This window comes from Mytilus edulis, chromosome 4, assembly GCF_963676685.1.
Source record: "Mytilus edulis chromosome 4, xbMytEdul2.2, whole genome shotgun sequence".
NCBI lineage: Eukaryota > Metazoa > Mollusca > Bivalvia > Mytilida > Mytilidae > Mytilus > Mytilus edulis.
In genome coordinates this window covers 678,838-706,175 of record NC_092347.1, presented here as the reverse complement: position 1 = coordinate 706,175, position 27,338 = coordinate 678,838, and the positions used below count along the sequence as shown (strand labels likewise).

The 27,338-nt window shown below is 35.1% G+C and overlaps 1 protein-coding gene across 3 annotated transcripts in view; it reads left to right on the top strand.

Moving 5' to 3' along the window:
• The window catches only part of LOC139518710 (lysosome membrane protein 2-like), a 42,867-nt gene extending 16,849 nt beyond the window's left edge, over window positions 1-26,018 (top strand). Inside the window, exons 5-13 of one of the 3 annotated variants that reach the window (XM_071310182.1) lie at window positions 5,890-5,981; window positions 8,250-8,299; window positions 9,389-9,458; window positions 10,554-10,732; window positions 14,872-14,990; window positions 16,464-16,537; window positions 17,149-17,200; window positions 23,169-23,333; window positions 25,777-26,018. In XM_071310182.1, the coding sequence (XP_071166283.1) occupies window positions 5,890-5,981; window positions 8,250-8,299; window positions 9,389-9,458; window positions 10,554-10,732; window positions 14,872-14,990; window positions 16,464-16,537; window positions 17,149-17,200; window positions 23,169-23,333; window positions 25,777-25,854 (879 nt within the window). In that variant the 3' untranslated portion in view covers window positions 25,855-26,018. Of the gene's footprint in view, window positions 1-5,889; window positions 5,982-8,249; window positions 8,300-9,388; window positions 9,459-10,553; window positions 10,733-14,871; window positions 14,991-16,463; window positions 16,538-17,148; window positions 17,201-21,892; window positions 21,981-23,168; window positions 23,334-25,776 lie in introns of those variants that run through there. The other 2 variants (XM_071310183.1, XM_071310184.1) reach the window with 2 other exon arrangements.
• The last annotated feature ends 1,320 nt before the right edge of the window (window positions 26,019-27,338 follow it).

Sequence of the window (27,338 nt, the reverse complement as noted above, 5' to 3'; positions counted from 1 at the left end):
GGATGAGTAAGGCAAACCGATTGTATACGTTAATCCAAAGGGAAGGTCAACATATAACATAGCGGATGAGTAAGGCAAACCGATTGTATACGTACATCTGAAGGGAGGGACAACATATAACATACCGAATGGGTAAGGCAGTCCTATTGTATACGTACATCCGAAGGGAGGGTCAACACATAACATAGCGGATAAGTAAGGTAAACCGATTGTATACGTTAATCCAAACTGAGGGTCAACATATAACATAGCGGACGAGTAAGGCAAACCGATTGTATACGTACATCTGAAGGGAGGGACAACATATAACATACCGAATGGGTAAGGCAGTCCTATTGTATACGATCATCCGATGTGAGGATCAACACATAACACAGCGGATGAGTAAGGCAAATCGATTGTAAACGTTATTCCAAAGGGAGGGTCAACACATAACATAGCGGATGAGTAAGGCAAACCGATTGTATGCGTTAATCCAAAAGGAGGGTCAACACATAACATAGCGGATGAGTAAGGCAAACCGATTGTATACGTTAATCCAAAGGGAGGGTCAACATATAACATATCGGATAAGTAAGGCAAACCGATTGTATACGTTAATCCAAAGGGAGGGTCAACACATAACATAGCGAATGGGTAAGGCAAACCGATTGTATACGGTAATATAATCCAAAGGGAGGGTCAACACATAACAAAGCGGATGAGTAAGGCAAACCGATTGTATACGTTAATCCAAAGGAAGGGACAACATATAACATAGCGTATGAGTAAGGCAAACCGATTGTATGCGTACATCTGAAGGGAGGGACAACACATAACAAAGCGGATGATTAAGGCAAACCGATTGTATACGTTAATCCAAAGGGCGGGTCAACATATAACATATCGGATGAGTAAGGCAAACCGATTGTATACGTTAATCAAAAGGGAGGGACAACATATAACATAGCGAATGAGTAAGGCAAACCGATTGTATACGTTAATCCAAATGGAGGGTCAACATATAACATAGCGGATAAGTAAGGCAAACGGATTGTATACGTTAATCCAAATGGAGGGTCAACATATAACATAGCGGATAAGTAAGGCAAACCGATTGTATACGTACATCCGAAGGGAGGGTCAACACATAATATAGCAGATGAGTAAGGCAAACCGATTGTATACGTTAATCCAAAGGGAGGGACAACATATAACATAGCGGATGAGTAAGGCAAACCGATTGTATACGTTAATCCAAAGGGAGGGACAACATATAACATAGCGGATGAGTAAGGCAAACCGATTGTATACGTTAATGCAAATTGAGGGTCAACATATAACATAGCGGATAAGTAAGGTAATCCGATTGTATACGTTAATCCAAAGGGAGGGTCAACATATAACATATCGGATAAGTAAGGCAAACCGATTGTATACGTTAATCCAAAGGGAGGGTCAACACATAACATCGCGGATAAGTAAGGCAAACCGATTGTATACGTACATCCAAAGGGAGGGTCAACACATAACATAGCGGATGAGTAAGGCAAACCGATTGTATACGTACATCTGAAGGGAGGGACAACATATAACATAGCGGATGAGTAAGTCAAACCGATTGTATACGTTAATCCAAAGGGAGGGACAACATATAACATAGCGGATGAGTAAGACAAACCGATTGTATACGTACATCTGGAGGGAGGGACAACATATAACATAGCGGATGAGTAAGGCAAATCGATTGTATACGTACATCTGAAGGGAGGGACAACACATAACATAGCGGATGAGTAAGGCAAACCGATTGTATACGTTAATCCAAAGGGAAGGTCAACATATAACATAGCGGATGAGTAAGGCAAACCGATTGTATACGTACATCTGAAGGGAGGGACAACATATAACATACCGAATGGGTTAGGCAGTCCTATTGTATACGTACATCCGAAGGGAGGGTCAACACATAACATAGCGGATGAGTAAGGCAAATCGATTGTATACGTACATCTGAAGGGAGGGACAACATATAACATAGCGGATGAGTAAGGCAAACCGATTGTATACGTTAATCCAAAGGGAAGGTCAACATATAACATAGCGGATGAGTAAGGCATACCGATTGTATACGTACATCTGAAGGGAGGGACAACATATAACATACCGAATGGGTAAGGCAGTCCTATTGTATACGTACATCCGAAGGGAGGGTCAACACATAACATAGCGGATAAGTAAGGTAAACCGATTGTATACCTTAATCCAAAGGGAGGGTCAACATATAACATAGCGGACGAGTAAGGCAAACAGATTGTATACGTACATCTGAAGGGAGGGACAACATATAACATACCGAATGGGTAAGGCAGTCCTATTGTATACGTACATCCGATGTGAGGATCAACACATAACATAGCGGATGAGTAAGGCAAATCGATTGTAAACGTTATTCCAAAGGGAGGGTCAACACATAACATAGCGGATGAGTAAGGCAAACCGATTGTATACGTTAATCCAAAAGGAGGGTCAACACATAACATAGCGGATGAGTAAGGCAAACCGATTGTATACGTTAATCCAAAGGGAGGGTCAACATATAACATATCGGATAAGTAAGGCAAACCGATTGTATACGTTAATCCAAAGGGAGGGTCAACACATAACAGAGCGAATGGGTAAGGCAAACCGATTGTATACGGTAATATAATCCAAAGGGAGGGTCAACACATAACAAAGCGGATGAGTAAGGCAAACCGATTGTATACGTTAATCCAAAGGAAGGGACAACATATAACATAGCGGATGAGTAAGGCAAACCGATTGTATGCGTACATCTGAAGGGAGGGACAACACATAACAAAGCGGATGATTAAGGCAAACCGATGGTATACGTTAATCCAAAGGGCGGGTCAACATATAACATATCGGATGAGTAAGGCAAACCGATTGTATACGTTAATCAAAAGGGAGGGACAACATATAACATAGCGAATGAGTAAGGCAAACCGATTGTATACGTTAATCCAAATGGAGGGTCAACATATAACATAGCGGATGAGTAAGGCAAACCGATTGTATGCGTACATCTGAAGGGAGGGACAACACATAACAAAGCGGATGATTAAGGCAAACCGATTGTATACGTTAATCCAAAGGGCGGGTCAACATATAACATATCGGATGAGTAAGGCAAACCGAGTATACGTTAATCAAAAGGGAGGGACAACATATAACATAGCGAATGAGTAAGGCAAACCGATTGTATACGTTAATCCAAATGGAGGGTCAACACATAATATAGCGGATGAGTAAGGCAAACCGATTGTATACGTTAATCCAAAGGGAGGGACAACATATAACATAGCGGATGAGTAAGGCAAACCGATTGTATACGTTAATCCAAAGGGAGGGACAACATATAACATAGCGGATGAGTAAGGCAAACCGATTGTATACGTTCATGCAAATGGAGGGTCAACATATAACATAGCGGATAAGTAAGGTAAACCGATTGTATACGTTAATCCAAAGGGAGGGTCAACATATAACATATCGGATAAGTAAGGCAAACCGATTGTATACGTTAATCCAAAGGGAGGGTCAACATATAACATAGCGGATGAGTAAGGCAAACCGATTGTATACGTACATCCGAAGGGAGGGTCATCACATAACATAGCGGATGAGTAAGGCAAACCGATTGTATACGTTAATCCAAAGGGAGGGTCTACGGGGCGCCGAATGGGACTCTTGTGGTTTTGTACTCAAAATTCAATTTTGTACAGACAAAAGTGACTTTTGTTCAACAAAAATAAGTTCAGTTTAACAAAATTTGTATCATACTACAAATTTAAAATTTTGTCATACAAAATTATCTATCAGCGGACAAAAGTCACTTTTGTCATGACAAAATTCATTTTTGTTACACAGACTTGAATTTTGTTACCTAATTTGAAAATTGGGCGACAAAAGTCAATTTTGTATTCAAATTAGTTTAGTTTGGTTTCTGTGAACTAATTTGCATACAAAATCGACTTTTGTTACACAAAATTGACAAAAATGAATTTTGTCTCAACAAAATTGACAAAATTGACTTTTGTCTCAACAAAATTGACAAAATTGAATTTTGTCTCAACAAAATTGACAAAATTGACTTTTGTCTCAACAAAATTGACAAAATTGACTTTTGTCTCAACAAAATTGACAAAATTGAATTTTGTCTCAACAAAATTGATTTTTGTCTCACGAAAGTCAATTTTGTCACATATAAGTCAATTTTGTTGTTTCAAAATTGAATTTTGTCGTCACAAAAATGAATTTTGTCGTCACAAAATTGACTTTTGTCTCAACAAAATTGACAAAATTGACTTTTGTCTCAACAAAATTAACAAAATTGACTTTTGTCTCAACAAAATTAACAAAATTGACCTTTGTCTCAACAAAATTAACAAAATTGACTTTTGTCTCAACAAAATTGACTTTTGTCTTAACAAAATTGATTTTTGTCTCAACAAAATTGACAGAATTGACTTTCGTCTCAACAAAATTAACAAAATTGACTTTTGTCTCAATTTTGTCTCACAAAAGTCAATTTTGTCTCACAAAAGTCAATTTTGTCTCACAAAAGTCAATTTTGTCTCACAAAAGTCAATTTTCTCTCACAAAAGTTAATTTTGTCTCACAAAATTGAATCTTACCTCACACAATTGACTTTTGTGATTTAATTTCCATATCAGGTAACAAAAGTCAATTTTGTATGCAAATATGTTTATATTTGAAACATATTTGCATACCTTTTAGACAAAATTGACTTTTGTCATGACAAATATGAATTTTGTCTACAAAAATGAATTTTGTCATGACAAAAATGAATTTTGTCTACACAAATGAATTTTGTCATCACAAAATTGAAGTTCTCACAAAACAAGTCTGTAGCACATAGTTTTGTAAGACAAAAATGATTTTGTTATGACAGAATTGAATTTTGTACAAAACCACAAGAGTCCAATTCGGCGCCTCGTAGGGTCAACATATAACATAACGGATTGGTAAGGCAGTCCTATTGTATACGTACATCCGAAGGGAGGGTCAACACATAACATAGCGGATGAGTAAGGCAAACCGATTGTATGCGTACATCTGAAGGGAGGGACAACATATAACATAGCGGATGAGTAAGGCAAACCGATTGTAAACGTTAATCCAAATGGAGGGTCAAGATATAACATAGCGGATGGGTAAGGCAGTACTATTGTATACGTACATCTGAAGGGAGGGTCAACACATAACATAGCGGCTTAGTAAGGCAAACCGATTGTATACGTAAATCTGAATGGATGGTCAACAAATATTATGTTAATATATTACAGAACAAGAATGTGTCCATACTACACGGATGCCCCATCCGCACTATCATTTTCTATGTTCAATGGACCGTGAAAATGGGGGAAAATGTCTAATTTGGCATTAAAATTAGAAAGATCATATCTGATATAAGGAACATGTGTACTAAGTTTCAAGTTGATTGGACTTCAACTTCATCAAAAACTACCTCGACTAAAAACTTTAACCTAAAGCGGGACGAACGAATGAACGGACGGACGAACAGGCGAACGAACGAACGGACAGACGAACAGACGAACGAACGGATAGACGGACGGACGGACGAACGGACCCACAGACCAGAAAACATAATGCGCATAAATTTGGCATTAAAATGCAAAAATGTATCCTGTTCCAAACTACCTTAATAAAAAAAATACGAGCCTTTTCCTTATCACATATGATTTCAATATGACACTTTGAAATATTTACAAGTTGTGTTTCACCTATGTCATTTGCATGTTCGATGTCTTACAAATAAAATTTCAGGCTGAATTTTGAATTTATTTTAAAAATTAATTGCAGCTGAACAATTCTATAGCCAACAACTACACAGTATATACCGGTGAAGATAACCTAGACAAAATCTCGCAATTTACGCAGTGGGATGGAAAGAGGTAAGGATATACTATTATATCTTTGATGAACTCGATCTTAACCTTTGGCTAGAGAATATGGCCTTGATATAACAAAGGAAACTTCAATAAATAGAAAAATAAAATTAAAAAAAATATATACTAGCGATTCCAAAATAATTTAAAATGACAAAGTATAGTTTCAACCAGATTTATATCATTTCAAGAATATTGCAGTTCAAATATGGGAAGTCAAAAAGTTTTCCAAAAAAGCGAAAAGTGCGAACATGAAAACATTCACTAATAATAGTTTGCGCTCGGTTGGCGAGTTCCAGACGATCGGAATGCACGGAATCAACAGGAAGTTCAATAAACGAGACAGAACTGTGTTCTGAACGAGTTCCAAGTGTTCCGAAAAAAATAGTAGATGCAGACAGAATTCAAAATGGCGGAGAAGGGAACTATAAGATAAAGATACAATAATCTTTAGCTTTCCATGAAATAAAAACTGCAAATTAATAATTTGTTCAATCAAGAATTTGTATACTACGACTATACAAATCATTAGTTAAATGTATTTCAACGTACTTCATCATATAAGCATTATTTTTAGGGAAATATGCAATAAAAACTCTCTTTTTCTGTAAGAATAACACTTCACAGTGGCCGTCTGATGTTTCTATCTTATTAATGATAATCATGACAACTTTGAAGTCAGTCTTTTTTATTTGGACACTAAAAAATATAATGTTCTTTTCGGAAAGGCCAAAAGATTCAGCCTACGTATGTCTTGTCACTCGAAATTATAATTTTTTATTATTATTTCTTTTTTTTTCTATATTGTTATAAATTTAGTAAAATAAAATTAAAGATTGAACGAAAACAACAAGAAACTCAATCTACAATGCTGACTTGTTCACCTCATTTTTTGTCGAGCCTGCAACTTTTGTTGCAGAAAGCTCGACATAGGGATAGTGATCCGGCGGTGGCGGCGTTGGCTAACTTCTAAAAGCTTTATATTTTAGATAGTGGAAGACCTGGATGCTTCATACTTTGTATATAGATGCCTCATGTTACAAAGCTTCCGTCAGTCACATGTCCAATGTCCTTGACCTCATTTTCATGGTTCAGTGACCACTTGAAAAAAAAGTTCAGATTTTTGTAATGTTAAATTCTCTCTGATTATAAGTAATAAGATAACTATATTTGGTATGTGCGTACCTTGCAAGGTCCTCATGCCCGTCAGACAGTGTTTACTTGACCTCGACCTCTTTTCATAGATCAGTGAACAAGGTTAAGTTTTGGTGGTCAAGTCCATATCTCAGATACTATAAGCAATAGGTCTAGTATATTCGGTGTATAGAAGGACTGTAAGGTGTACATGTTTAACTGGCAGGTGTCATCTGACCTTGACCTCATTTTCATGGTTCAGTGGTTATAGTTAAGTTTTTGTGTTTTGGTCTGTTTTTCTCATACTTTATGCAATAGGTCTACTATATTTGTTGTATGGAAAGATTGTAAAGTGTTACATGTCTGACCTTAACCTCATTTTCATGGTTCAGTGGTCAAAGTTAAGTTTTTGAGTTTTGGTCTATTTATCTTATACTATATGCCATAGGTCAACTATATTTGGTGTATGGAAATGTTTTATGATCTATATGTCAGTTGCATAGGTTTTATTTGACCTTGACCTCATTTTCACGGTTCTTTGCTCAATGTTAAGTTTTTGTGTTTGGTCTGTTTTTCTTACATTATAAGCGATAGGTCAACTATATTTGTTGTATGGAAGAATTGTTATAATGTCTGTCTGGCATGGTTCAATTGACCTTGACATTATTTTCATGGTTCATTGGATAATGTTTAGTTATCTTGGTAAATGTTAAGTTTATGAGACAGTTGTAATAAAGCTTTTTATTTAGGACTATCAACATAATATCAATGATTAGTAAAGAAGGCGAGACATTTCAGCGTGTACACTCTTGCTTTATATATTAACATATATATATACATAAATACTAGCAGGCCGAGTTTATTATGATCCGAGTTTTCGATATGCCGAGTTTGTTCCTCATGTCAAGTTAATTAACAGCAGTGAGATACATCCGGTTCCAATTCGTTCGATTGACGTCTGGATTTAGAACAGACGGGACCTGTTCAGAACACGCCAACCGAGCGCACCCTACTGTCACGTCGTGTAATATGTTTTAGAAAAGAATGGATACGAACTTTTCCCGTTTTCGCTTTGTATATATTTTAGAAATCTGATTAAAATTAATGTTGTTAGTAATCATGTTTCACGTGCTCTTGCAGTAAACTAACATTTTGGTCATCTGATACTTGTAACATGATAAACGGGACGGGTGAGTAATTTATAATAATGAAAGAGGAATGTGCATTACGAAGGAAATTAACTTGTGGTAACACGCATTATAAGGTAATTTTAACGTACGCTTGATTAGAACAACAATGTAAAAAGAAATCGTAGCGACGACTTGACAACCTCATATATCCTCTCATGCATTACAAGTAGGAATGATTAGAAATGATATATTTGAACAAGTAATAAGACGCCAAATAATCTATTATTAAGACAAGTTTTTCTAATGTAACCTACATATTGTATCAGTTTAATCAAGATATATTTACTTTTAAAAGTCTTAAATCAGAACTTTCGCGAATGATTATAATTTTACGTAAATTTGTTTGTATCCTCGTGACAGTTTCTATTAAACAAACCCGGAAACAAATCTGGTGAAGCTTTAAAATCATTGTTGTCTTTAGATGTACTGGGACAAATTGATGCACAAATAAGACATATAACTTTATACGACTTTTCGCTTAGGAAGCAATCAGTCATGCAACTTTTTACGTCTTTTCGATATTTTACCAATGACGATGTTGTTAATTTCATTGACAACGACACGTTCGCCCTTAATATCTAGAGATTATTTTTCATGTCGCTTTACTGTGCTGAGAAAGAAAATTATAAGCCAGTAAGATCAAAGGAAAGTACGTAAAAAAAACAAATTTATACGACTTTTCCCATTTAAAGGAATACGGCATACAACTCTATCCGACTTTTCCTATTTGAAGCCATAAGGTACTAGTACACAACAACATGAATCTGACCATTTCTGTAAGAGCCAACTAGATACCAATATAATTTTTAACAATATGTTTTCTGGTTGTTTAAGTTAAAAAAAAAAACAGATACCCATATTATTATTGACAATATATTTTCTGATTGTTTCAGTAGAGCTGACAAGATATCCACTTTATTTGTAACATCAATTCTGAAATTTGCAAGTGGACATTATGTAAGCAACAATTAATCCACAATTCCTTGAAACAAAGTGTTCTTGTTAAATTATAAATAGATTTTATGAAAATCAAAGACTTTTATAAATGTTATATTTTGTTAATTGCTAGATAAACATTATATCTTGTAGATGGCAATATATTCCATCCACATATCAAAGACACCGACCAGCTTTATCTATTTTACCCTCAAATTTGCAGGTAAATGTTAACGTGTATTTCTTTTAAGATAGTATGGAAGCATAATATACTGTTTCTATATCATCTCTTATATCTTATATTTGTCATTGTTTATGTTGTTAGAGGAATATTTATTCAGATAGCTTTATCACATTTCCTTTTTTAGAAGAAAAACATATATATATCCTGAAACTGTTCTGATTTTGTATGTATATGTTCCGTGAAGCACGTATCATAAATCGGCATTCCCATTAGGCATACATTTTGAAAAAAATCGTAAGGGGTTCTGCGGAACCCCAGTGTCTTTCCTGATATTGCTGCTGTCAATCTAAAAGTGTAATGTTGACTTAATAAATGAGTCCATTTGTCAGTAGTTATTTTTTTTCTTTAAATACTGATTCTTGGTATTGAAAATTTTCATCTGTTCAAGTTTCAAAGCAATCCGACGATGAATTAGAAAGTTATCATGTCAACAAATGTTTAACCCATACTGTCTGTAAATGTAAACTGTAAAAACTTAAGTCTATCTATTAGAAAAAAAAACTGAAATTTTTTAAAATATTCCATGAAGATTTGACAAAGTTATTGATGATTGCGAAACTTTAACCTCAGAAGGAATCTGAATGCACTATATTTATAAAAACACCTAGTCTATTTACAAGTAAAATACGAAAAAATAGAAATAAACAATTTCAAAATATTGCTCTAGACTAGATACTATATTTTGGTCATAAACAAGCTTCTAACCAAATTTCTTAAAATTCCATAGAGGTTTGATAAAGTTATTAATGTCTAAAAAAAAACCTTTAACCGCAGACTGAATCTAAATGTTGACGCTGCCGACGCCGACACAGCCACTGATCAATGATTGCATTCTCTCGCTTTTGAGATACAAATGTCGCAGTCTCGACAAAAAGTAATCATTAAAATGAGCGTTTGTACTAAACGAACCTTAAACTTGTTACGAGAGAAATATACATGGATTGGCGCACGCGGTTAACTACATGAACCTTTAACCAACACCTACTTGTTACGGGACATACTCACGGAGTAGGCGCAGAAATAATAATGTTATCATAAGCAAAGCGCTATTATATAATTCTATTATAATTACAGGTCATATATGATTTCATTCGAAAAGAAGGGAGAATTCAAAGGAGTTCGTTATTCTCGATTTATTATGAAGGATGACGTATTCGCTAGTATTAAAACCAACCCAGAGAACGCGGGGTTTTGTACACCACGAAATAAATGTTTACCATCAGGTCTAATTAATAACACAGAATGTCGCAAAGGTTAGTTTCCATATCTAAATAAAACTTGATACATTAATCCAATACCGGTAAGTAGTATGAGAAAAATCTAAAGAGAAAGGATTGGACGCTCAAAAAATGTTCCCCCTCCCAGCCTCCCCGACCGCAACATCAACTCACTATCTGTCTCAAATCGGAGGCTTGTAATTAGGCGGTTGGTTAGTGCTCAGGGGCGTAGCTGCCGTTAGGCACTTTAGGCACGTGCCTACACATAATTTTTTCACATTTCTTTTTTTTTTATCAAAAAAAAAATAATAAACAACGTTATCTGTAGATGAACGCCAGTCTCTCGTTCTTAGTGAATAAAATATTGGATTTTACCTTATATAGAAACTATAAACTAGAACTTTGGTTCAGATCATTTCACTTCTATCAACAAAAACTTGAATGAACCTCAACTTAGAAACATGATTTTTTTAATAAGTTGTTGTTAGTGTTCAACTAGTTTTCCGCTTTGTCTTCACCGGACTTGCCAATGTTGGTCGTCCGTTTGTCTGTACAGGATGTATAAATACGCAGTCACGTCTGGTCAGAATGGGGACATTAAATCCGATGCCTAATTGTAGAGAGAATGCCACTCTTTGAGGAGTTCGTAGTTGGCTACTGAAAGGCGAAATTTCTGCTCCTATCCAATAGTCCCTCATTTTCCAAATAAACTCATCATAGATACCAGGACTAAATTTAGTATATACGCCAGACGCGCGTTTCGTCTACAAGACTCATCAGTGACGCTCGAATCCAAAAAAGTTAAAAAGGCCAAAAAAAGTACGAAGTTGAAGAGCATTGAGAACCAAAATTCCTAAAAGTTTTGCCAAATACAGCTAAGGCAATCTATGCCTGACAATTCATGGCATTTTCAAATTTCCAGACCTTCGTCCTGGACGGCACCTATTACAGGACCTAGCTCCTTGTTGTATTTATTGTAATAATTTTTTTTGTCCTGAACTTGCATAAATATTTGACACTGGATGTTTAAAAATCAATCAATCAACTAGCTTCCAGTATAAATTTTGAGTACTCTCAGATCTGCGTGCAATGACCACAATTATTCAAATTCCTAAGCAGGTAGGAATTTAACAGTAGAGGATATAAAGCAATACGAATTTCTTGAATTTTGTTACGATAGTATGAACAGAACAGAACTTTTGCATTAGGCATCGACTATGTGTGTATGTGTGGCTAGGGTGAAGGTTTAAGAATCAAAAGATTGATGGTTTTTGTCTAGCTAAAAGGATAGTTTTTATTATATAGTAATATCAGTGTTTACGCGCCTATTTTTTTAATGAAGGATCGTCACAATCGTACATATAGCTTGTTGTTCGGCGTGAGCCAAGGCTCCGTGTTGAAGGCTGTACATTGAACTATAATGGTTTACTTTTATAAATTGTTATTTGGATAGAGAGTTGTCTGATTGGCACTCACACCACATCTTCCTATACCTATATCAATCAGAACGGTATAGATATGAAAATACCAAACAGGGTGTACTGCTTAATTAAAGGGATACGCTTATCTACAGTTAGGAAATGCATATTGTAAATATTTTTTTCTTCATATTTCCGATTGTACTGCGCGTTATCTAATTCACCAATCAGATGTTATAGTGAATTATTCATAATTTTTCAAACTTTTCATCATGTTTATTATAATTATCATGATTATAAAAAAAACAGTAAATTTAATACTTTTGTACATAAAATTTTGCAGCTAAAATGCTGAAAACCGTTTTCCGTCGGGGGGCTTGGACCCCCTCAACCCCCTACCAGGGCTCTGCTCTGGACCTACTTGAGGCCTTGAGCCACCCCAGACCCCCTGCCGATTGGTGCCTACAGTTGACAGAATACCTAGCTACGCCCCTGGTGCTACTGTCTGTCCGAGGTCTGGGGCCTGTATTACGGTGGTTAAATAGCACTACTGTCTGTCCCAAGTCTGGGGCCTGTATTACGATTGTTAGATAGCACTACTATACATGTATGTCCCAAGTTTGGGTATTTCATTACGATGGTTAAATAGCACTACAGTCTGTCTCAAGTCTGGGGCTTGTATTACGGTGGTTAGTAAGCGCTACTGTCTGTCCGAAGTCTGGGGCCTGTATTACGGTAGTTAAATAGCACTAATGTCTGTCCCAAGTCTTGGGTCTGTATTACGGTGGTAAGATAGCACTACTATATGTGACAAGTCTGGGGCCTGTATTACGGTGGTTAGATAGCACTACTGTCTGTCCCAAGCCTGGTCCTGTATTACGGTGTTTAGATAGCACTACTGTCTGTCTCAAGTTTGGGGCCTGTATTACGCTGGTTAGATAGCACTACTGACGGTCCCAAGTCTGGGGCCTGTATTACAGTGGTAAAATAGCACAAATGTCTATCCCAAGTCTTGGGCCTGTATTACGGTGGTTAGATAGCACTACTATTTGTCACAAGTCTGGGGCCTGTATTACGGTGGTTAGATAGCACTACTGTCTGTCTCAAGTTTGGGGCCTGTATTACGCTGGGTAGATAGCACTAATTATATATATATATATAATGACTGTCCCAAGTCTTGGGTCTGTATTACGGTGGTTAAATAGCACTACTGTCTGTCCCAAGTCTGGGGCCTGTATTACAGTGGTAAAATAGCACTACTGTCTGTCCCAAATCTGGGGCCTGTATTACGGTGGTTAGTAAGCGCTACTGTCTGTCCCATGTCCGGGACAGTAGTGCTATCTAACCACCGTAATACAGGCCCCAAACTGGGGACAGACAGTAGCGCTTACTAACCACCGTAATACAGGCCCCAGACTTGGGACAGACAGCAGCGCAAACTAACCTGTATTACGGTGGTGAGGTAGCACTACTATCTGTCCCAAGTCTGGGGCATGTATTACGACGGTTAAATAGCACTACTGTCTGTCTCAAGTTTGGGGCCTAAGTCTGGGGCCTGTATTACGGTGGTTACTACGCTCTACTGTCTGTCCCATGTATGGGGCCTGTATTACGGTGGTTAGATAGCACTACTATCTGTTCCAAGTCTGGGGCCTGTATTACGGTGGTTAAATATCACCACTGTCTGTCCAAAGTCTGGGGCCTGTATTACGATAGTTAGTAAGCGCTACTGTCTGTTCCAAGTCTAGGTCCTGTATTACGATGGTTAGATAGCACTACTGTCTGTCCCAAGTCTGAGGCCTGTATTACGGTGGTTAGTAAGGATTATATCTGTCCCATGTCTGGGGCCTGTATTACTGTGGTTAGATAGCACTACTATCTGTCCCAAGTCTGGGGCCTGTATTACGGTGGTTAAATAGCACTACTGTCTGTCCCAAGTCTGGATCCTGTATTACGGTAGTTAGTAAGCGCTACTGTCTGTTCCAAGTTTGGGGCCTGTATTACGGTGGTTAGATAGCACTACTATCTGTTCCAAGTATGGGGCCTGTATTACGGTGGTTAGATAGCACTACTATCTGTCCCAAGTCTGGGGCTTGTATTACGGTGGTTAGATAACATTACTGTCTGTCAAAAGTCTGGGGTCTGTATTACGGTGGTTAGGTAGCACTTCTATCTGTCACAAGTCTGTGACTTGTATTACAGTTTTTACATAGCACTATTGTCTGTCCCAAGTCTTGGGCCTGTATAACGGTGCACGAGGTTAGATAGCGCTACTGTCTGTCCAATGTCTTGGGCCTGTGTTACGGTGGTAAGATAGCACTACTATCTGTCCCAAGGCTGGGGCCTGTATTGCGGTGGTTAGATAGCACTACTGCCTGTCCCAAGTCTGGGGCCTGTATTACGATGGTTAGATATCACTACTGTCTGTCCCAAGTCTTGGAACCTGTAGGTGGTTAGTAAGTGCTAATGTCTGTTTCAAGTCTGGTGCCTGTTTTTCGGTGGTTAGTTAGCTCTGCTGTTTTTACCAAGTCTGGGGCCAATTATCCGTTGGTAAGTTTGCACTGCTGTCTGTACCAAGTCTTGGGTATATAATTCGGTGTTAAGTAAGCTCTGCTGTCTTTCATATATGTTTTCTTCCGACTGAAATAACCTAGATAATACTGTAGCATATAATCAGATAGTGCTTAACATTTCTTATCACATAGTAAAACCTATCTAATAACGTATTTCGCCAAAGATTTTTAACTGTCTTTACAGGTACCCCAGTCATAATATCACAGCCACACTTTTTAGGAGCTGACCAGTCTGTTATAGATTCCTTTGACGGCATTCGACCCAACAAAGATCTGCATGAAACTTACATCGATCTGGTACCGGTAAGGTCTCTATGAACCATGCACTCCTTATACATAGCCATCGATCTGGTACCTGTAAGATCTCTATGTACCATGCACTTCTCATACGTAGCCATAGATCTGGTACCAGTAAGGTCTCCTCATACATAGCCATCGATCTGGTACCGGTAAGGTCCAGACTCTATGTACCATGCACTCCTTATACATAACAATCGATCTGGTACCGGTAAAGTCTCTAGGTAACACGCAGTTCTCATACATAACCATTGATCTGGTACCGGTAAATTCTTCATGCAAAGCGCACTTCTCATACGTAATTATCAGTCTCATACCGGTTAAGTCTTCATGTAACACGCACTTCTTATACATACATGTAACCATCGATCTGGTACCAGTTAAGTCTTTTCGTAATACACACTTCTCATACATAACCATCGATTTGGTACCGGTCAATTCTTCATGCAAAGCGCACTTCTCACACGTTATTATCAGTCTGATACCGGTAAAACGTTCATGTAACACGCACTTCTTATACATACATGTAACCATCGATCTGGTACCGGTTAAGTCTCTTTGTAATAAGCATCTCTCATACGTAATTATCAGTCTTGTATCGGAAAAGTCTATTTGTAACACGCACTTCTCATACATAATCATTGACCTAGTCCTGTTAAAGTCTTCATTTCACTGCACTTCTCATATGTTATTATCGATCTAGTACCGATAAAGTCTTCATAGAACGCACACTCCTCATACGTAATCATCGGTCTGGTACCGGTTAAGTTTCTTTGTAACACGCATTTATTAAAAGTAATCATCGGTTTGGTACCGGTAAAGATTCTTTGTAACTCGCACTTCTCAATTATAATCATTGATCTGGTACCGGTAAAGTCTTCATGAAACGCGCACTCCTCATACGTTATCATCGGTCTGGTACCGTTAAAATCTCTTAGTTACAACCACTTCTCATACGTAATTATCGGTCTGGTACCGGTGAAGATTCTTTGTAACTCGCACTTCTCAATTATAATCATTGATCTGGTACCGGTAAAGGCTTCATGTAAAACGAACTTCTCATACGTAATCTCCAGTCTGGTACCGGTAAAGTATCTATGTTAAACGTTATCATCGGTCTGGTCATGGTCATGGTAACGTCTCAATGTTACACGCACTTCTCATACATAACGACCGATCTGGTACCGGTAAATTCTCTATGTAACACGCACTTATATATAACCAATGATCTGTTACCGGTAAAGGCTCTATGTAACACGCACGTCTCATACATAACCATCGATCTGTTACCGGTAAAGTATGTATGTTACACGCACTTCTCATACGCAATCATCGGTCTGGTACCGGTAAAATCTATATAACACCCACTTCTCATACATAAAAAAGAGGGTGAAAGTAAACACGATATTTAAGATTTATTTTTGTTGTTGGACTGTTTGAATCATTCTGAACGTCAAAATATTATGTTCTATTTTTTAGTTGATAGGAAATTTAGTTAGAACTCAGAGAACAATTCAGATCAACATGTTTGTAGAAAAATCTATGTATATCAGGTAAGCATGCAATCTTAATATATGTACATATATCAACAAAGAATACAATAATCTATGTATATCAGATTTATCTACATCAACTCATAATGTTGTAGATTTCCATTTGTGTTTACTAAAAAACGTATACAACTGAAAAGATTCATATAATTTTGGATGTAACGCGTCTTCTGATTGGCTGACGTTCTTTTGTTATCAGCCCATAGACATAATTTAGTCATGTGACCGTGACGTCATCAACGTTTTTTCATTGTTTTCTACGTTTTAAAATGAAATTTAGAATTAAATTATAACAAATGACTGTTATATTTTCTGTCTATTCGAAATAACATTAAAAATGTGGTGCACACTGTTAAATAACCCGCTACGCGCGTTATTCAGTGTGCACCAAATTTTTTATGTTATTTCTTCATAGACAGAAAAAATATTACAGTCATTCCTTAAACGTGTTGGATTCGTTTGTCAAAGAGTTTATTATACTAACACTGGTTTATCTAAAAATCGAAATTACCCTACCTGGATGTGTTAAATTAAAATGTTACTTTTGTATTGGTAATGTTTGGTCCGCTAGACTAAGTATGCAAATTATATAAAAGTTCTTTCTTTTATTTCAGCCAAACAAAGAATATAAACTACTTTTACTTTCCTGTTATGTATATAAAAGAAGTAAGTAATGTTGTTTACTTTGAGTTTTTCTTTATATATTAGTATCCAATTTGTCTTTGTTCGTTTTTAATTTGTTCTTTCCTATAAGTCTCCTTTCTTCATTTTTTTACACTTATTCTGCCCGTTTTGTTCATTAATTTTGTCTAGCTTTGACAGAGTCAAAAAGCGATTCATTGATGTCGTTATCGACGTCGGCGGCGTCGACAATGTATGTGTATATGGGGAACCCCTAGTGGTAGTATTTTGTAATCGGCGTCGGCGGCGTCGACAATGTATTTGTATACGGGGAACCCCTAGTGGTAGTATGTTGTTATCGGCGTCGGCGGCGTCGACAATGTATGTGTATACGGGGAACCACTAGTGGTAGTATGTTGTTATCGGCGTCGGCGGCGTCGACAATGTATGTGTATACAGGGAACCCCTAGTGGTAGTGTGTTGTTATTGGCGTCGGCGGCGTCGACAATGTATTTGTATACGGGAAACCACTAGTGGTAGTATGTTGTTATCGGCGTCGGCGGCGTCGACAATGTATTTGTATACGGGAACCCCTAGTGGTAGTATGTTGTTATCGGCGTCGGCGGCGTCGACAATGTATTTGCATACGGGGAACCACTAGTGGTAGTGTGTTGTTATCGGCGTCGGCGGCGTCGACAATGTATTTGTATACGGGGAACCCCTAGTGGTAGTATGTTGTTATCGGCGTCGGCGGCGTCGACAATGTATTTGTATACGGGAAACCACTAGTGGTAGTGTCATGGTGTACATATTTTATTTGCTTAAATGTGCAAAAGGGATGAGACACAAGTTATTCAAACTTATATAGTCTTCTCCCATAACAATTTATAACAATAGAATATTTATAAAGCATGCATACAAACAATACATAAAAAATATTTGAACTGTGAAGAGATGGTGTGGAATGATGTGTATGGTTATACACAATATGCATGTATTTGCACTTTATAATGTGCTATATTACACAATTAGAAACCTCTTAGACTCTTTAATAAATTCATATACATTCTTTACAGTTCTTTCATTTTCAACATTAGTTAAAGACGTATCGCCGGAGGTTAAGATGTTCAAATTTAGTAGAGAGTTATCTGGCAACCAATGTAAATTATTAAATAATTTGGTTCTTATATTCGAATAATTAGGACAAAAAAAAAGAAGTTACGTGAATCTTCGCACTTAGTACCACAACTACAATGTACATGACGGATCTGAAATAATGTTGACTCTGTTAGGATCATAATTCAAAAAAGAAGCTGAGCACCTAAGTTGTGTCAAAATAATATTGAGTTTGCGCCAAAGTCATAATGTTTTGGTACTTGGGCTTTTGAATTAATTTAGTTCGGTTTTAAATTTACCTAAAGAGTCACTGTCACCACATTAAGGTTATTCCACAGTCGTATTGTTGTCAATGTTGCGTGTCACCACATTAAGGTTATTCCACAGTCGTATTGTTGTCAATGTTGCGTGTCACCACATTAAGGTTATTCCACAGTCGTATTGTTGTCAAATGTTGTGTGTCACCACATTAAGGTTATTCCACAGTCGTATTATTGTCAAATGTTGCGTGTCACCACATTAAGGTTATTCCACAGTCGTATTGTTGTCAAATGTTGCGTGTCACCACATCAAGGTTATTACACAGTCGTATTGTTGTCAATGTTGCGTGTCACCACATTAAGGTTATTCCACAGTCGTATTGTTGTCAATGTTGCGGGTCACCACATTCAGGTTATTCCACAGTCGTATTGTTGTCAAATGTTGCGTGTCAACTCATTAAGGTTATTCCACAGTCGTATTGTTGTCAATGTTGCGTGTCACCCCATTAAGGTTATTCCACAGTCGTATTGTTGAAGGATGGTTAATGAAAGTCTACAAAAAGGGTATATTAGAGCTTTCTTACAAATTGACGAAAGGTACGAACGGACGTAACGGGAGCTCGTATTTCATATCTACAATAACAGTTAAAAAAGTCTTTGTTTTATCCAGTAATTCTTTTCTAAATCAAGTTTATTTTTAAAAAAATAATATCGCAAATAATGCACGATTTTAATATAATCAAACAGAGAAAAATAGTGTCTAATACACTTACGTCCGATACGTTACTTACGTAAACCACGAGTACACACATTTCCGCGGGAATTTTTTAAGCACGAGTTACACGATAAACATTTCAATGACTTTATTGAAGTAAGGCTAAATTTAACGACAAAATCCACATTTTTTTTTTGTTACAGTACACTTTCAGCAAATTGTCAAAGTGGAATATCGAGATTTGCTAAAAAATTATGCTACAATGTTTATAAAAAGTAATGTGGAATAAATCTAGAAAAAAAGACTTTGTATATCAAGAAAATAAATCTACAATTTTACACCATATATATTGTGGATTTTATAATGATTTAACAGTACACATGTTTGGAAGATGGACGCGAAGTTGTCACTTATCGTCCAGTGGCCAATGTTTCATGAATGTTCAGGACTATAGGCAAAACGCAGTTATACGCTAAAATAACCGTTCCATTGCTCCGGTCTATCATATATACACATTTAGGGGGGATGAATATTATCAGGGGAGAGGCGATGATTTAAAAGTTATGAAACGAGCACCAGCATATGGCATAGTATGAAGATCATCTTTTTTTTCTTCATTTTCATTTTATTATTTTGAGCGTTGCAAATTTTAAATCAAGGTTTCCGAAGTATTTGTGTTTCTGTTGGGGAAGAAGACAATATATTTGCTTTGACATTTTCTTATGTTAAACAGTGCAACATTGTAATATTGAAGAGTGGGGGAGGGGCAGGTTTTTAGTCTTCTAGGGGCATTTTTTTCGTCTGACTACTCTATATTTAGAATATTTTGTAGTAATATCTCCTCCGACCTGGTGGTATCAATAATCATATTCTAACCTATCGTACGTCCCGAAATCCGAAATATATCTCAAGAAAAGTCCAATTTAATAAGTGTCGTTGCATGCACGATAATTGTCCGAAGTTCAACGACTATTATTTAAATATGTCAAAATAAAGGATCCCTAAAACGAGTCTTACGTATGATTCGTTAAGCATACGTACCTTTCGTCAATTTGTAAGAAAGCTCTATTATATCATTCCCATTACGTAATGGATAAACAGCTGTACTTTGGATTGTTAGTGGAGTTGAATTGCAAAGATAGGCTGGTGCATTATTATGTTGAATATTATAGAATAATTGTAACTTTCTTCTTTCTCTTCGTTCAGCTAGAGTTTCCCAACCAACCTGATCATAACTAATTTTATTACTTGTAAAAATAGGAAGACCTGTTACAATTCTTGCTGCCTCAATCTGAAGCTGTTCTAAATTTTTACAATAACCCACACCCATAGTATCCCAAACTTCACATGCATATTCGAGTAGTGGTCTAATAAAAGTCAAGTAAAGCTTTTCTAAGTTGCTCCTACTTATCCTGTACTTTAATTTTCTAAGTACATTCAAATGTTTATATACATTTTTTATGATATTTTCTACATGGGTGTTCCATTTAACATCTTTACTAAATGTAACACTCAAGTGTTTGTGAAAGTCTGTAACTTCAATCCTCTTACCACTGAAAGTGAAATTCATTTCTGGAGTTTCAATGTTTGAAAACAACATTATTTCTGTTTTTTTTTCTGGGTTAAAGGACATCAGCCATTTCTTAGACCAATCGCTCAGCTCACTCAGGTCGTGACTGATCACTGATTGTATTGGTGTATTGTCACGACCAGAGTAGCCCAGATATGTATCATCTGCAAATAATCTACATAAAGAAATTAAGTGTTAAACAATATAATAAATAATAAATTACAGCGGTCCCAAAACAAAACCCAGTCCCTCAGTCATGGTCTATTGGCTTTGAAACTGTTGCTTAGTTTACATGTATTAGTTTGTGATTAGGGTATTTTATTCTTTAGTTTTCTATGTTGTATTTTGTGTTATATTATTTGCTTGGTGGTCTTTTCCTCTTTTTAGCCGTTGCGTTGTTAGTTTATTTTCGACTTATCAGTTTCAATGTCCCGATGGTATCTTTCGCCTCTCTTTTATTGAGAACCCCTAATTGTATTTCTATAGTCCTTTATGGTATCTTTCGCCTCTCTTTTATTGAGAACCCCTAATTGTATATCTATAGTCCTTTTATTGAGAACCCCTAATTGTAGATCTATAGTCCTTTTATTGAGAACCCCTTATTGTATATCTATAGTCCTTTGTAGTGAGCACTATTTTTAATACTAGATGTATAGACTATTCCATTATATAAAGCACTATTTTTACTACTATTTCTATTATAGTCCTTTGTAATTAGAAATATATCGAATACTGTAATGTTGTCTCATTGGCAATCATACCACATCTTTTTTTTTATATTGATTGACTGTTGGTTGCTGACAGTTTCAGTGTCAAACAGCATGCATGTTCAGGACGAGAATACTCTATATGTTTATAGTGAGAATACTCTATATGTTTATAGTGGGAATACTGTATATGTTTATGGTGAGAATACTCTACATGTTTATAGTATGAAGCACTATTTAATTGAATACTGCATATGTCTAGTCATTTGTAGAAAGCACTATAATTTGGAACACTGTAATATACAGTCCTTTATATAGAACACTTTTAAAATTATTTAATACTGTGTATATGTTCCTTAAAGCTTATAGAAAGCTTCATTAACGGATAGTTTAACTGTATATATGTTCTTTCATAGAAAGCTTCATTAACGGATAGTTTAACTGTATATATGTTCCTTTATAGAAAGCTTCATTAACGGATAGTTTAACTGTATATATGTTACTTTACATAAAGCTTCATTAACGGATAGTTTAACTGTATATATGTTACTTTACAGAAAGCTTCACTAACGGATAGTTTAACACTATATATATATGTTACTTTACAGAAAGCTTTCATTAACGGATAGTTTAACACTATATATATGTTACTTTACAGAAAGCTTCATTAACGGATAGTTTAACTATATATATGTTACTTTGCGGAAAGCTTCACTAACGGATAGTTTAACACTATATATATGTTACTTTACAGAAAGCTTCACTAACGGATAGTTTAACACTATATATATGTTACTTTACATAAAGCTTCATTAACGGATAGTTTAACTGTATATATGTTACTTTACAGAAAGCTTCACTAACGGATAGTTTAACACTATATATATATGTTACTTTACAGAAAGCTTTCATTAACGGATAGTTTAACACTATATATATGTTACTTTACAGAAAGCTTCATTAACGGATAGTTTAACTATATATATGTAACTTTACGGAAAGCTTCATTAACGGATAGTTTAACACTATATATGTGTTACTTTACAGAAAGCTTCACTAACGGATAGTTTAACACTATATATATATGTTCATTTATAGAAAGCTTTCATTAACGGATAGTTTAACACTATATATATGTTACTTTACAGAAAGCTTCACTAACGGATAGTTTAACTATATATATGTTACTTTGCAGAAAGCTTAACTAACGGATAGTTTAATATGTTTAACACTATATATATGTTCCTTTATAGAAAGCTTTCATTAACGGATAGTTTAACACTATATATATGTTACTTTACAGAAAGCTTCATTAACGGATAGTTTAACTATATATATGTTACTTTACAGAAAGCTTCACTAACGGATAGTTTAACTATATATATGTTACTTTACAGAAAGCTTCACTAACGGATAGTTTAACACTATATATATATGTTCCTTTATAGAAAGCTTTCATTAACGGATAGTTTAACACTATATTTATGTTACTTTACAGAAAGCTTCATTAACGGATAGTTTAACACTATATATATGTTACTTTACAGAAAGCTTCATTAACGGATAGTTTAATACTATATATATGTTACTTTACAGAAAGCTTCATTAACGGATAGTTTAATACTATATATATGTTACTTTACAGAAAGCTTCATTAACGGATAGCTTAGCTGCCCAATTCAGAGATGAACTACAAAATCCTTTACTAATTGTGTTTTATGCAAAGTATTGTTGTATCGGGATTGGCATAGTGTTATTGTTGCTGGTTGCTGGTTATTGTTTACGGATAAAGATCAAAGCTTTTAAACATGTGAGTATAAAATAACCACAAGTATAAAACTACTAACCCTCAGTTAGACAAAAATTCAACAAGAATAATATAAAGACGTTAATTAACCGTCTTCAAATTTACGAAATTAAACTATAAATAAAACTCTAAATCGCTCCGAATCTATACCAATTTCAAATAAATAAAAAAAAAACCAGAAGACTACGAACAGACATTTGTTGAAGGTCTAAGGTTACTGAAACTTATACAAAATAAAGGGAAGCATAAGTGTTAATTAACATTACGTTAAATAAAAACCAACAAAATAATACATCATGACAGGAAATGCAAGTTCAGAAATATCGTGTCAGCTTGAAAATATTTAATCCATATGCAAGCGCTGCTGTGAGATTGTTATTATGTACATAGAAATCGAAAATGTACAGTTCGCATCTGAAATCATCCCTTTCAGTGTTTAGTTTTGCTCTCAACCGACAACTTCTAGATGTTAGTCAACATATGAGGCACTGCATTATTTCGTAATGAATAAATGCCAACGTTATGCAACCTTCTGTATATCAAAATGTCAGTCTTTTTACCAAAATATGCGAGGTTGAGACGGGACAATTTTTTTTACACATCAAATAAAACCAATCGAAATCTAAAACGAAATTTAAAAATCAGCTGCATAAATCTTACATGATCTATGGTTGAACTATTCTAGTAAGACTGAACTATTGGACTCTAGTTGAACTATAATTGTAATCTAAAAGCGTAATATTAACTTCCTGTTAGATCTGGGATGAACTATTGAACTCTATTACATCCTTATCTTTGTTTACTAAACATAGTTGCAACCAGGGATGGGGTAATTGTAATCTGTAATCGTAATCGATTGTAATTGATTACATTTTTTCAAGTAATCGACAGTAATCTGTAATCGAAGACATTTTCGATTACATGTAATCGTAATTTAATCGATTACAGCAAAAATTTGGATGTAATCATCGATTACTTTTTGATTACATTTCGATTACTTTAGTAAAATAGTTTGATGAAAAATAACCTATTTCAGAGGAAAATATGTATATTATCTCTTTGTAGTACAGATAAAATATTATGCATCAAAAATACTTGAGAGTTAAGCAACTGCCTTATTTCTATCTATTGTCTCAAGCTGCATTATGAGCAACCAGATCCCCTACCTAAATTTACTTTATATCTAGCTTTTGAAACAAACGGATGTATGTGCTTGTCAATAATTCAAGAGCTTTAATATTAAAATAAGTAAATAGATTTGAAATAATAAAATAGATCTAAAATAAGAAATGTGTCCGTTTTTCGTTAAGTTCTGTAGTACATTTTTAAAAGTAGTAAGCTTATTTGTATTAAATTTCCTGAAAACATCATTTTCAATCAGAGTTGAAATTAAAGCTTAGAATAGATAAACAGTTGATTTCTTAAATGTTATGATATACATGTATAAGTTAAATTAAAAAAGAACACAAAATCCTTTTTACAATGAACCAATGGCAATGCATTGCAATTCTTTTTAGAAATAGATACATGTATCCCTTTGACACTATAGATATATTTTGTATATATTTTGATTGGAGAAGTTAACAAATCTTAAGAACATTCTTGCCTTTACTAATGAGATGATCAAAGTCTTCTAATCAATAACAAACATACTTTGTTTTTATTTCAATTATCTTATGTCTAATTAAGAAATTTACAATATTTAGCCCTAGGTTATAAATTGTACTCCAGTGGCAGTTTAATAATCTGTAATTAGGATGGCTATCCAAACAAAAGGTTTAAATCATGCATGTCATTATAATTTTAATAATTTTGATCTTAAAAATTAGCTGAACAGATTAATTATTCTACTTTTTTTTATATTTCCTTAAACATTATTATTAACTATGCATAAATATTTTTTTTTAAGAGTAAAAACAAAAAAGCTAACGTAAGTCAGTAGGAAAGCAAAATTTTTTTAAAACATTTAGTTATGAATAAGTGATTGTTGCAATGCGATGACATCTTACATTTATGTTGACAGTCAAAATTTCAAGATTTTTTAAATACTTCTAATCTTCATTAAGCATGTTAAGAGATTTGATCTAAAAAACAGCTATTAACTTATAATTTAGAAACAATGCTTTAAATGATGCATTTGGTAAAGTTCTTAATTTCCACTATACAAATGTTGAGCAATATAATTGTGTTTTACTCAGGCATGTTATTTTTTAGTGAAATGTTGAAGCATGTAATTGACAGTAATCGAAAAGTAATGTAATTACTTTTGATAAAGTAATCGATTGATTACATACTAAAATTTGAGTAATCGATTATTAATCGATTGCACAAAAATCCTTCATGTAATCGATTATTAATCGATTACATTTATCAGTAATCGTGCCCATCCCTGGTTGCAACGGTTTGCATGAATGAGTTAACATAATCATTTTATTTTAACTTTCAGGAAAAAAAGACAGAATCCGCCATTTTCGATGCAACAGTGAATGAACACACCAAATTGTTAAAAAACGAGAAAAATTAAAAATTCAAACTCTAAGCAGCAGTGAAAGCAACCTAGTGATAATAAACTAGTCTTATTAATGTACTGAATTCCATCCCTTCCTAGGGATGTGGATTAAACAATAGCGAATACGCTGAAATGTACCATTTTATATTGAAATGATAAAGATTTTACTACAAGTATCATATGCACTTAACATTTGGAAGATTTATAACGATGAGGTCAAGGTCATATATATTCTGTCAGACAGGCAGGTATTCCTTACACTTATTTAAAACACCTAATATATCTGACATATTACTTTTAGTATTTAACAAAACAAGCCAAAACACAAAACTAAACATTGACCAAAACCATTTAACTGATGTAACAGTCAGATCACTTCTAACCTCTTATTAAAACTGTCAGAATAATCTGTCTTAGAACTGTTCTAAACTGTCCTATAACAATTCTACCTAGAACAGTTCTGGGTAGAACTGTCAGGATCAGTTCTAGGGTAGAAATGTCTAAAACTGTTCTAGGTAGAACTGTCAGCAGAACTGGTTAAAACTGCATGTTATAGCCGTAGAACTAACCAAACCTGTCATGATTGTAAAACAGTTCTTATACCGCAGTCCCACTAGGCCACGATCACACTACGATCTGTGAAAAAAATGCAAATTTTGATGATCGTAGTACGATCGTGTAGACTATGGCAAGCCGTTCTCATCAAAACTATGTTTAAAACACTGAGAATTTAAAAAAAACACACTGATAATAAAAAACCTAAAAACACACACTGAGAATAAGAAATTACACACTGAGATTTCATAAAGACGCACTGAGATAAAGAAAAATGAAAAACACACACTCATACCTATCAACTGACCCGTATTCTGCGGGTGTGACCCGAGATTTTGACAATTCTGAGGGATCACCCGGAACACCCGCCGGGTCATTGAAATAACCCGGGAATTCCGAAAATGACCCGATTCCACCCGTATTTCTTAGCCTTGAGATTGATTTCATAAGTAATATTCCTTTGAAATACCGGCAAATTCGTAATTCTTCCATGAACAGGAAGTTCATCTAGCTATGTAAACTGTCAAATTAAGTGACCCATTAAGTGCATGGCTTCACTTGACAGCTTTGGTGTCATACACACTGTTAATTAACACCAATTACCTAAGCTTTAACTGTATTACTATATTTTATCATAGTCTAATTTCCTTGTTAACTGAATAATATCAGGGTTAAAGGCTACATAGTCTGTATTCTCAAACATTTAAGAATTACATTAAATTCTGGTGTTTGATAATTGTAGTATTTTTTCTTAAAAAGTAAAACACATAAGACTGAGTTACACAAATTTATAAAAATCTTTAAAAGTGCAATGAAGTAATATTTAATAAGATTTAAAATGACTTACCAAAGTGAACATGCATTGATGTTTTGGTATCTTTGATATACATTATAAGAAAATGTACCATAAATACTGAAATTCAGCTCGAAAAAGTTCGTACGCG